This window comes from Lycorma delicatula, chromosome 3 (genome assembly GCF_047948215.1).
Source record: "Lycorma delicatula isolate Av1 chromosome 3, ASM4794821v1, whole genome shotgun sequence".
In the NCBI taxonomy this organism is placed as follows: domain Eukaryota; kingdom Metazoa; phylum Arthropoda; class Insecta; order Hemiptera; family Fulgoridae; genus Lycorma; species Lycorma delicatula.
In genome coordinates, this window is record NC_134457.1 from 68,270,296 (window position 1) to 68,283,054 (window position 12,759).

At 32.6% G+C, this 12,759-nt stretch overlaps 1 protein-coding gene across 1 annotated transcript in view; it reads right to left on the reverse strand.

The window, feature by feature from the left end:
• The window catches only part of LOC142321667 (murinoglobulin-1-like), a 104,117-nt gene that overhangs the window by 28,369 nt on the left and 62,989 nt on the right, over window positions 1-12,759 (reverse strand). Inside the window, exons 16-20 of the mRNA XM_075359935.1 lie at window positions 6,073-6,272; window positions 5,644-5,726; window positions 4,398-4,504; window positions 3,213-3,366; window positions 3-256 (exon numbers count right to left, since the gene is read on the reverse strand). Of these exons, the coding sequence (XP_075216050.1) occupies window positions 3-256; window positions 3,213-3,366; window positions 4,398-4,504; window positions 5,644-5,726; window positions 6,073-6,272 (798 nt within the window). The remainder of the gene's footprint in view (window positions 1-2; window positions 257-3,212; window positions 3,367-4,397; window positions 4,505-5,643; window positions 5,727-6,072; window positions 6,273-12,759) is intronic.

The following is a 12,759-nucleotide window of genomic DNA, read 5'->3' on the forward strand; positions in this document are numbered from 1 at the left end:
ACCTTTAACTCTTTTTGAAATATATGCCCAATCATTGGGAAACAGCCATTTTCCATTTGTTTAGAGACAATCCAATTCAATGATTCTTGAAGCATTTTATTATCAATTGTTACCACATTTAAAGCTTGTCCTAGTGATTTAATTACAAACGCAGTTAACCATATTGAACCTTCTTCATTATCTCCCAAATACTGTTTTGGTCCAAATCCTGAGTATGAACCATCTGGATGCCTATACTGTAATTGCCTTTGATAACCTATAGCACAAAATTCATTAAAAAAATATTTGAGACATTTTATTGGTGTTACTTAGGATAAATAAAATATTCTAAATGAATATAGCTGTGAAATTTCAGTTCTAAATTAAATTTAATTGTATTTACTTTAAAATACTGGTATCCCAATTTAGAGCAACAAGAAATGCTTATTAACATCATCAGTATAGAATGCAAAGGTTAATTCAGCTGTTAAAATTGCATATGGTACAAAAAAATGTTGTAATGGTACAAAAAAAACTACCTTAAGCAGTAAAATTTCTTTATATAGTAATGATTTACTTTTTGGTACTAATATAATTTGAAACACAAGAACTGTTTTTTACAGTGTAAAACAACATCAGTCACCAGAAGTCTTTGGCCATTATCCTAGACAAGAGATAAATAATAAAAATTAAAAAACATGACTGAAAAAAGTAAAGTAAGATAACATGAAGATTCCAACGCAGGATCATATATCTAAATCAGTTCAGTCATTGAGGTGCTACAGTAGAACAAACATACATACATACCACCTAAATACATTACACTCCTTTCTTGGTATGTAAAAAAAAACACACATCAAAACAGTTTCTTGTAAGTATTATGTAACCTATTCATTATATCAAAATCTTAATAGGTAAAATATTAAGATGTCCTTAGAGGTGTTGGCCAAAGTTAAGGTTTAGGACTTCCAAATAAACAAAAAGGTTCACATGGATAAATGCCCTACCTTACTTCATTTCACCTCTGTCCACCATTTTGTTTTTTTCCAATAAAAATTTATATCTTAAGAACGGACTGAGATAATTTAATGAAATTTGGTGCACGTGAACCCACCAACTTTATCTTACACAAATAAATAAGATTGAAAACTCCAAAATGGCACCCATTCAAAATTTTTAATCATTATTAGCTCTTTAAATAGTAGTATTATCAAATTATATTTTATTAGACACAATGTTAAGCCTTTTATTGTGTACAAAATGACACTCATTTGTTCAAATTGGTTCATAAACAGCTGAGATATGACTGAAATTATTAAAGCAGACTGCAAAAATTATGCAATCTGACAATTTTGTTTATTACTATTATTACTAATTGTTATTCTGTTATTCTATTTATTTCTTTTTATTATTATTACTAATGATAAAAACTATTTTTAATTCAATTAGGGAAAGAATCTAAGAGCATAGTAAAATAAAAACTTACATTTAAATTATACAACACTTACTTCAGAACAGAAACATACAAATAAATGGCAATTTTATTTAATAGAAGTTTTTGAGATGTATTAATTATTCTAAATTCATGTTTAATGAGTTCCTAGATTTCCCTTGTTTTGGTTCATCCATGGATTGTCCTTCTTATCCACCCATTCCTTTTATATTCTATCTCATCTTCCCTATTTCTATTTTGGGGGTAAGGATCAGACCAGTTCTTCAGTTGGGACCAGTAGGTCCTAACTGAATAAATAATAATCCACATAGGTGGTGCAACCATTGTGTGAGTTTGGCTTCCTGCAGTTCTGCCAGGAATGATTCCTACCTGGGGTGTTTTTTTTATGGCAAAAAGAACCTGCTAAGGAAAGCCACACTTCCTGATTATTGAAATAATAAAACTTCTTACTGAAAGTCTTAACTTTACTGAAATAATAAAGCTTCAGTGAGTTATAACTTTATTATTAATAAATGCTGTGTACAATGCAACTAACTTACAACAATGAAATGAAAAAGAAAAAAGAAATCATCTGAAGTCAAATAAAACATATATAATCAAGTAACACTATTGGTTGGTTAATATCTTACTTAAATAGAATTGTCATGTTCTTTCATATTTCAAATAAAAGTAGTTGCTTCTTTGCAATAATCAATATAAAGAACTCTACATTTTCACCCCTAAAAATTATTCAACAATCTTTTTCTAATTTTTAATTTTTTTAACAGTAGTTTCAAAGTTCTTTTAATAATTTTTCCTAAATGAGTATTTACAACAGCAGAAACAGTTCTTTTAACCTTTAATATTATAAAGTAAATAATAAGCTTTTTAGAAAAGTAATCTTTTCAGAAAGCCAAAAATATTGCCATCTTAGATATTTTTATTCTTAATGAGAACAGATTAACAACATATAGCACACACTTAAATTTATATAACTTTTTGCTGTTTGAATTAATCAATCCAGAGTAAAATCATAATTTTTTTCTTAAATACAAAAAAAGTTGTAATTTATCAGTAACTGTGAACAATTCACTTTTATATTAATATTTCTGTTTTTTCAAAAGCCCTTAAGAGCTATTACCTGTATTATCTTCAGAAGAACTGGTATTAACCATATCCATCTCAAAAAAGTCAAGAAATTTCTTTCATGTTATGAGAACGTTAACTTAATTCCTTTTAAATCGATTAACATTACTCCTATTACAGTTTAGAAAATCCACTAAGAAAGATGCTAATAATTAGCTCTAAAATGTTTAGGAAGAACAAGTTCTATTAATTTTAAAGAAAGATGTTTAGAATATTTTTAATAATATAAAAATAAGATCAAAGTTTGTCATATTGTTACAGCAATATACATATAACTGCAGGAGTGGTTAAAATTTTAGCTGTATGCAAATATCAGGAATAATATCTCCAGTTAATAAAACATTCAAACATTTTTAAAATGTAATCTACTCTTATTTTAAAAACATTCAATCTATTCTCTTTTTTAAGAACTAAACAAATAAACATTCTTTTACCAGATTCTTTATTGTAGGTTGTTTAATTTAAAATCTATACTAGTATGATTGTATTTTGCAAATAGAAATGTAGTCTATTCTAATTAAATAACAAAACATAGATTAAGTAATACTATACACAGATTTATATACCATGTAACATTAGCATTTAATTACAAAGCAATATTAAAACAACAAAAAATACAAGCAAAATTTTCAATAAAATTAATTTGACAACATACCTTTCTGTATGTGATTAATAGCTTTTTTTTTAAGTTGTTCGTTGTTATGAATATGTACTGTTTCCAGATACTGAAGCACTTGAATATTAGGAGCCAATCTCATCATATTTTGTTCTCCACATCCAGCAGGTATTTGCACAAAATCTCCTAGGCCCTATCACTCCAACAAATATTCACAATTTTAGTATATATACATATAAAATTGTAAATAATAAAACTGACTGGGATAATTCCATGTGACGCAATAATAAGTTGTATATGTATATTTGGTACAGAGAGTTGCATTTGTGCAGATAAGAGCATTATTATAGTTCATTTATTCTTAACGTTCTAGTTTTTAACAGTAACTATTTTCAAACATTAATAAATGATTTTATATCAACTGCATCTAAAATTATAACTCATCAAGCAAAAATTATCAAGCATAATAAATTACAGAAAAGCTGAATGCTCTATATATAACACAGTCAACCACGTGTAAAAAGCTTTAATTCTAAGGAAGATACAACAAAACTAACTAGTTTTCTAATAAAATAAGGATTTAATAAATACACAAATGAACAATATATATAGAGAAATGAAAAATATATTCTTGCATATTCACTATGATTACTAATAATTTTTGCTAATTTTCACGAAAATTACAATAACTGGCTACAACAAAGTTTTAAATAAATTTACAATAACAATATTATATGCAAGGTTACATTATACAATTTTTGTTTCTTTCATTTTTAATGTAAAAAAATCAAGCAGATATTACAATTTAAAGAAAAATGCAGACAGTACTACGCAAGAAATAACAAATTGGTATGAAAGTAACTTTATTACAGAGTTACATATTATATCATATCCCTAATATTATGCTGATGTGACACTGAAAGATGTGATGAGTTTATGTCAGTTAAATTCATTCATTTGTAACAAAAACCTTTAGATACTGAATGGTAAATATAACAGTGAATGTACTTACATAATTTACTTTAATGAGGGGATTATAATTATTCTTTTGTTTCATCTGTAATAAAATGTATAAAACATTATAATACATGAAAATTATGATTTTTTTTTAAATGATATTCTTTGGTAATTGAGCAAAAGTGTATAAAAATAGTAATTACAAAATTAATATGTAAATTAAAATATTTTATAAATAAATTTTTAGTAAAATACTATTTTTGTCACCTGTAAGGCAGGACCCAATATTTCAGGAGATATAGTTACATAGGCTCTAGCAGAGTTTTGAATTATATTCTGAGGCAGGGTTAAGTTCCAAGGTGATTTTAATTCATCTAAAAACACAACAGAAAACATTACTTTATACAAATTAACAGTAAAATCTAAAAAGCTCAGCAAAAAAATAAAGTAGTACTTTTACACGACTGCCCAAAAAGGAGTGTAATGTATTTAAGATGTATGTATGAATGTATGTTTGTTCCACCATAGCAGCTCATGGCTGAACTGATTTAGATGTATGACAGTTTCAGGATAGGCTATATAGAAGTAAATATATATATGTGTGTAAATAATATTAAATAAATTTTAAAAATTTGAAAACAAAATTATACTATATACAGAATTGTCACCCACATGCTCTTTAATTATCCTATATTGTTAATTATCCTACATTAAATGTTTTTTTTTTTTTGGCAGTCATATTTTTTTTTTAATTTTTAATATTTATCTCTTATTAATAAATAAATTTATGTTGCAATATTAATAATAGAAAGAAAAGTTCAAACGTTCACAGACCAGAGTAGAGTTTTTTATTGCGAGAATGGCAAATTATTGGATGGTTAATGATCTAACAAGTTCATCATCTTTAAAAGAAAGATTTCAGACAATTACTCAGAGACTAAAAGTCGTCTCATAATTCCTTATAGAGTTGAATTTACATACCAAAATGAAGATTTTCACTTCATTGTCGTTACAAAAAAAATTTTATCCTCTCTGATTGAAAGATGGTTTAATACAAAGTGAAAATTAGCAGTAAAGTAATACAATGATTTTTGTACTACTCACATTTTACTATACACTGTACCAAGGCTGTTTATTCTCAATGTTTAATTAAGTTTATAAAAATCAAATTGAATAAAGCTTGTTGTAGCAAATTTTTTACAAAGGACATATTTTTCAATAACTACTACTTTAATTACTGCAGCCTTAATAAATTGTAATCTTTTTTAAATGTTCAGGTAAAGATCAGGAAAGTTTGACTTGATATTGGAAAAATACAAACCTAAACTCTAAACTGAGCTTATAACCTATGCACCGAAGTGTAAAAGTACATAAAAAAATATCAGTTCAATTACAGAAAAATATAAAGTATTTCTTTTAATAATTATAAGCTGAGAAAAGATCATTATAAATTTATGCTTGAAAGAATGAATATTATTATTACAAATTTTAAAAGTCTTTGTAAAATACTTACCATTACCACAAAATAAAGCAGAGTAAGATTTTGAAATAAAAAAACCTTCTGCCTTCACTTTTATTGTTTTCACTACAGTGTCACTGTAATAAAAAAAAATACATGTTTATTTATTAAAGTAATTAAGTTTATAATTAATTCTCTCTAAAAGAGTTTAGTAAATTTTAATCAATATTCAGAGTTATTGTACTGTAATTAGAACCAATTAAAAAGGTTTGCAGTTTGAAAATAGACAAAAAAGATTAATAATGAAATAATTTAAATTTCTGAACACTGAATTGTCTATAATTCATCTAACAGTACCAATAAAATCAAAAATCAAACAAAAAGTCCTGCAGATAATGTATATTTACATTATAATGGAAATACACATACTTTTTAAAGCATCTGGTAAACAACTTACAGTAAATTAAACATTGTTAGGTTTACCTCACTCCTTCATAGATACCAGGATTACAATAATCAAGAGCTGGTAATATGGTAGCAGTTACAGTAATATTAAGTAATCCTGTCTTATGAGCAGTTACTGTGAAGTTAAACGACTTTGATGATAATTCAGTGACACATTGAACAGCTGTAGTTGGATCAGTAACGCCAAGATCATTTAATATATCCACTGATATTTTAACCTGCAAATAAAATTAATTAATGGAAAATAAAAAGAAATGTCATAAATGAACAAAGACCAGAGCTGTTGAAGAATCTATATACAGAGTACACAACTCTGTAAGTACACAACTTATACACAATAAGTAGTAATAGTTTGGACATTGAATCATGTAATTAGATTACTACAACATAACATTATTATTATTATTAGTCATTATCACTAGAACAACAAAGTTTAAAAAGAAAATTAACAAGTGTACACTGAAAATGTAAACTTAATTATAAAACCAGATTTTAAAACATTAGGGTCAAAGTTAAAAACATGTTACCACTCTTTGACAAGCTAATCGACAAATTTAAGAACACCTAATGATAAACTCAATAAATATAGATTATGATTTCTTAAACTTATACCAGCAAAAAATCATTATTTTATTTAACATTATCAACCATTGAGGAATTAAATTTAAAAGACAATTTGCAAAGCCACACAAAAAGTTATTTTTACAGTTTGCTGGTTATTCAGATTTTCTTTAAAAAATTATGTTATAAAACACAAGTTTTAATAAATTAATTAATACAGATCTGTAACTTTATTTGCTTTTTAAAATAGTACATAAAATAGCAAACATGATATCCACTTAATATCCACAATTACAGAAGACAATCAAGTTGCAGGAACATGTGCAGACTTATACCAATTGAATCCTGCATGGTTTGAGTAACAAATTTGCCACAAAACACACAGACAGTCATATGAGAAACAGCTAGCTATTGGCTGACACAAGTGGATTTTCCTGAGATATGTAAAAAACTCTTGTCAGATGTGTTTAATGTCTTCATCCAACACATAGTGATGACCTGCGGATTTTTCTTTACACAAACATCCTTTTTCTTGAAACTGTCGGTGATAACATTGAATGCTCTAAGCAGCGTTGGATACAGTGTCAGGGTATTGTTAATAATAATCATTCTGCACAGTTGTCATTGACTCACAATTGCTGAAACGGAGAACACAAAATGTTTTCTGTAATGGGTTTGCTATTTTTTACACAGACTGAAGGCAGCATGTTACCAAGGGGCACCCACCAGCAACCAAGTGAAACTCTAGAATTTCCTTTCTTATATGCTATTTAGTTCATTTGTTACCAGTGAACAATTGCACAATTAAAGCCTTTTGAAAGCAGATGAATTTTTTTGATACACCTGTATTACTTATCTTCAGTTGTTATTACAAGTACTCAATTTTTATTAAAATATTATGATACATCCTGATCCCCAATAGGAGAAAGACACCTGCCTTGTGGTCGGTCATCACACCAACTCCTCTTTTCCTAGTCCTGTTGGGCTTTACTGGAGGTCATCTTTTATAAGAGGTCCTTTAAACCTGATAACACATCACAGTCATCAGTCTGACCTCTGTCAGGATGCCACTGATGCAAATTCCGACTGTCTCACGAGAGGCAGTAACTGTGATTGCAGGCATCAAACCAGCGGACATTTCGGCCAGCGGTATATCTCAAAGAAGGCAGGTCTTCTTACTACCGGGCATATGCGGGAAATTGAAGACCAAGGTTTTGACGCTTGGCAAGTTAGGTGGGCCGACTCTTTCACGGGTCGATATACGCATGGTATTTTTCCAGATGTTAGGGATTTGCGTGCTATTAGTTGGGTTTCCCCCAATCGGTATATAACTCAATTTCTTTCGGGACATGGTGCCTTTAGGAGTAGTTTGGCTAGGTTCAGGTTGGTTGATTCCGGGTTATGCCCGGAATGCGGAGTCGAGGACACAGCGGACCATGTCCTGTACACATGTCCCCGGTACGAGGCTGAACGTACTAGAGTTGGTAGGGAACTTGAGAGAGTGCACTCCTTTTTGGATCTGCGAGTCAACTGGAGGACTCGCAGTGAATGGACAATAGTGGCTAGCTTCCTGAAATCCCTTGCCCAGGGCAGGGCGGCAGAAGGGATTTAGGTTAAAAGCCCGGGCGGTTAGGTTCCGTCTGGACAGTTGATTGACCGACAGTAAAGCCAGATATTTTTACACGAATTTGAATACTAGATCGTGGATACCGGTGTTCTTTGGTGGTTGGGTTTCAATTAACCACACATCTCAGGAACGGTCGAACTGAGAATGTACAAGACTAACACTTCATTTACACTCATACATATCATCCTCATTCATCCTCTGAAGAATTATCTAAACGGTAGTTACCGGAGGCTAAACAGGAAAAAGAAGGGAAGTTGATTGACCGAAGGTAGGCGCTTAGGCAACGTGCCTCGGTAGATGTATTGGTGGTATGATATTAAATACGCTGTCGGCGGAGTTACGGCCGTTGTCGGCGGGCGGGACTATTCTCGCCCGGTGGGTGCGATCGCGCTCCGACTAGGGCATAAATGAGCTAACGACACTGTCGGCGGGGCCTCTCTGGGTACTACTTCGGTGGTATGTGGGGGGGTCCTGGCGGCAGTCTGCGAAAGATGGTGAATGTCACACGGGACTCCGTGATGGCGCTGTGCGGGGGTAGGCGTTAAGTCTCCTCTCCCGGGCAGACCGGAGCGGAGTCAGATAGAAACTCATTTAGAGTATTAAGCAAACTTTAGTGGGAAGTTTATTATGAGGTTGTTAGTGCGGATCTGAGACATTCAGAAAGTGGCTCTTTATAGTAGGATCTAGGCGCGGGGTCTTCTTTCCGCGGTTAGGTTTCCTAGCTTAGTTCTTGAGGGCGACGTGGTAGCTGCAGGTGTCCGTTGTCTTCATTCTGAAGGCATAAACACATAAATCTATCTCGGGGTGAACTTTTACCGATGTAGATGTCCCTCGGGGCATCTGCATCGGTGGCATCTCAGCGGGGCCTAGACTGAAAGCTGTGTGGCACAATCAGTTTGAGGGCAAGAAGATGTCCTCCGTTAAAGCCACTACTGGCTAGGAACGGAGGGGGTGGTGTAGCGACCGGACACGCTACGAGGTGGGATCTTCTCCCCTCGGGGGGGAATCGAGATGATGCAAATTCCCCGGGAGACATTTCCATCAGTGTATTTACATAACTTACTATTGCCTTCATGTAGCCTCTTCCAACCACAACCACCAACCACAACTTACAATCCTCTACTTTCAAATTAACGGAAATGTGATCCCTGCACCTACCTCTAACACTAAAGGTTTCACACAAAAACCCTTACCATATCTAACTTAAAATAGACTATGCACTCATATCATTACTTGATTGGGTCTTTAAAACACCAAAAGTCCATACCTCATACCAACAAAACAAGTGTTGAGCACAACAACAATTTTGTCCTACAATTCAATTTACTCAAAGTCCTCTTGATTTACTTAAAAATCCAGAAACAGATTCACAACTTTAAAAGCCTGTAATGAAAACATACCTTATCTCTCTCTCTCTCTCTCTCTGCTCTAGTCCATATTCAGGAGTGAGATGAATGCCTACACCCTCCCACACCATAGCCCCATCACAGAGTTCTCCACACATCCATTCTCATCCTAACAGCAAATATCTCAGCTAACCAGGGCAAAATGCCAAAATACCTACCTTGGCAAAGTAAGCAGCCAGGCGGGCCCATAGCCACTCGGGTTGCTATTCTACCTATACATCTATATATAACAGTATCAGACCCCCTCAGCCATTCTCTGCATGGCTAAGAATCTAAGGAAGCCAGCAACTATGCACCATTCACTTTCTGTTTTCCAGTTAACTTGCAGATCAAAATCAGAATTGATTCTCGCAAGCTCTCTAACTACTTTGGCATGTTCAGCTTTGTACCTGGGGCAGACTTTTAAGACTGATATACATTTATAATTAAATTTTTCTGAAGTGAAGAGAGTCTATTTGAACTCAATTTAAAAAGAGTTAAAAGTCAGTTTGTAATGAATGTCTTTCTCTCTTAGTCCAGAGTGTATGATGAGTGGATTACTCATTCACAGAGTATCAGAAAAGAACTGAAAATAAACCTTTGACCAAGAACCTCAGTTAATGAGGACAAACAGACTGAAGTTGAAGCACTTATAATAACCTGTGACGAAACAGATGTACTAGTTTTCCTTAAGAGTCAAAACAAGCATGTAGATGACACCAATATTCAAGTACATCTTTACCATGAAAAACAAAACATACACCTTTTAAGACTCACCCAATCCTCCATTTGCTACCTCACCTTACCTCACACTTCAACTAAGGAAATACTACAAGAACTGAAATAAAATGAGTCTCCCTCCTTCCAGATAGCCCAAATTCTGTTCAGTCTACTTAATAGAACTTTCAAGAAGGAAGAAATTTGACTTAAATAAAGTTATTTATTCTGTGCATGAGCGTGTCAACATGCAACCAAAAGACTGTTTTCTTCAATAAGCTAAGCACTGGAAAACATCTCTGGCAGGAAAAACTAAAATAGTAACTAAGTACCTTATTGTAAATGATAAATAAATTCAATCCATGAAATTCCTGCTTATATTTTAAACCTCTTCCTCTCCAATGTAGATAACATAAATAATAAGAAATATTTTAATCGTTTCCTAAATATTTTTAAAATTGATTCTAATGAAATGACACACTTCACTAAAAGACAAAAATATTGTTCATGAAGCAAACATCCTTCTTTTGCTTTCAATAATGCAGAAAGTGTTTGCATTCACACTTTCTGCGTTAGTCAAACACCTACACATGTATCTTGCTTTACATTATCTATCTCAGTCTTTCTTATACCTGTGATATATATTAAGCATCCCAAGGTATAAGAGACACTAGCTGCTTTCTCTGAGAGTAATGGAACTTGTAACAATATCAGTTTTTCTAAAGCAGAATGATAGTATCTTCATCTTTCCTCCAGAAAGTTCTGAGTTCGAATCCCAGTGAGGCTTGCTGACATTTTTTGAATGCTACAGATATTACATATTATAATCACATGCAAAAACCTTGAACTTATGGCGAATTAATCATCCAAAAAAAAGCTCTTATACTGAGTAGAGTGAAGACGGTATTTATAGGGTTGAATATCACTCTGCATTTTGGCCAGCTTAGCATGCTGACGATATATAATGGCGAATATGTATATATGCAACTATATATTCAGCTTAATAAAAAGGTAACAGGAAACCACTTCATTTTCTTCTTTCCTTAGTAACCCTGGCATGGGATGTTTGTTTTTCTTAAAAATGGGTATGTCACTTTTGGGATGACTTATAGTCACTCCCAAATTCATGTCAGGGCAACCATTACCTTATAGCACTTAATGCACATACATCTATCTATTCTTAATATATTAAATTACAAAATAGTATTATTATAAGTGATTATAACTTTACGTTAATGATTTGCTTTGACATTTGTTGTAATTTATTTGAGCTATTCAAGAGTAATGGAGAATTAGTGTTTAAATTTTGTTCATATTTTTTAACTTTAGGATTTTGATTTAAGATGGATTTTAAATTTTGAATTGATTTTTTGTGCCATTGCTTTGGTAATTAACAATGAGAAAAACTATAAACTTTTAAAACTTTCTTGCTTAATTGTACGAGGGTAAGTCAATTATTATTCGCAATGCAGTTTATGTAAATTTTATTGCAATACAAATAGGAAACTTACATGTACATCATTTTTCAACATAGTCCCCTTGCATTTCAACGCACTTGGTCCATCGTTGCACAAGCTTCCTGATACCCTCATAAAAGTAGGTTTTCAGTTGAGCTGAGAACCAGGAATGCACCGCTTCTTTCACTGTTTCGTCTGAGGTAAATCAACGGCCCCTCAATACCTCTTTGATTCAACCAAACTAAGTAGTCAGAAGGGGCAAGATCAGGACTATACAGAGGATGAGCCAGTACTTCAAAGTTGAGTTTCAGCAGTGTGGGCAGCAGTATGTGGACGGGCATTGTCGTGCAACACAACACCTTTTGACAGCAGCTGTCCTCGGCGTTTGCTTCGAATTGCAGGCTTCAGCTTGGCAGTAAGCATCTCACTGTAACATGCACTGTTTATTGTCGTGCTCCTATCCTCATAATGTTCCAGTACTGGGCCTTGCGGATGGTTGGGTCTTGAACTTTTTTTGCAAGGCGAATTTGGATATTTCCATACTCTGCTATTTACTCTCCGGTTCATAATAATGGATCCATGTTTCGTCACCAGTGATGATTCTGCCTAAGAAGATATCCCGTATGTTACAATACCGGTCCAAATTTGTTTGGCAGATGTCCAAGTGCGTTTGTTTATATAACTGTATGAGTCAATTTGGGACCCATCTTCCACAGACTTTATGAAACCCAAGTCTGTTGCGGATGGTTTCGTAGGCAGAACCGTTACTAATTTTCAGATGATGTGCCACTTCGTCAATAGTTATTTGTCTGTCTAAGAAAACCATGTCATGTGCATGCTCAATGTTTTCCTAATTTATGACTGTAAACAGTCGTCCAGCTCTTTCGCGTAACACTTGTGCAACCATTTTTGAATTTTTCAATCCATTCGTAGACACTAAGTTGCGGGAACACACTGT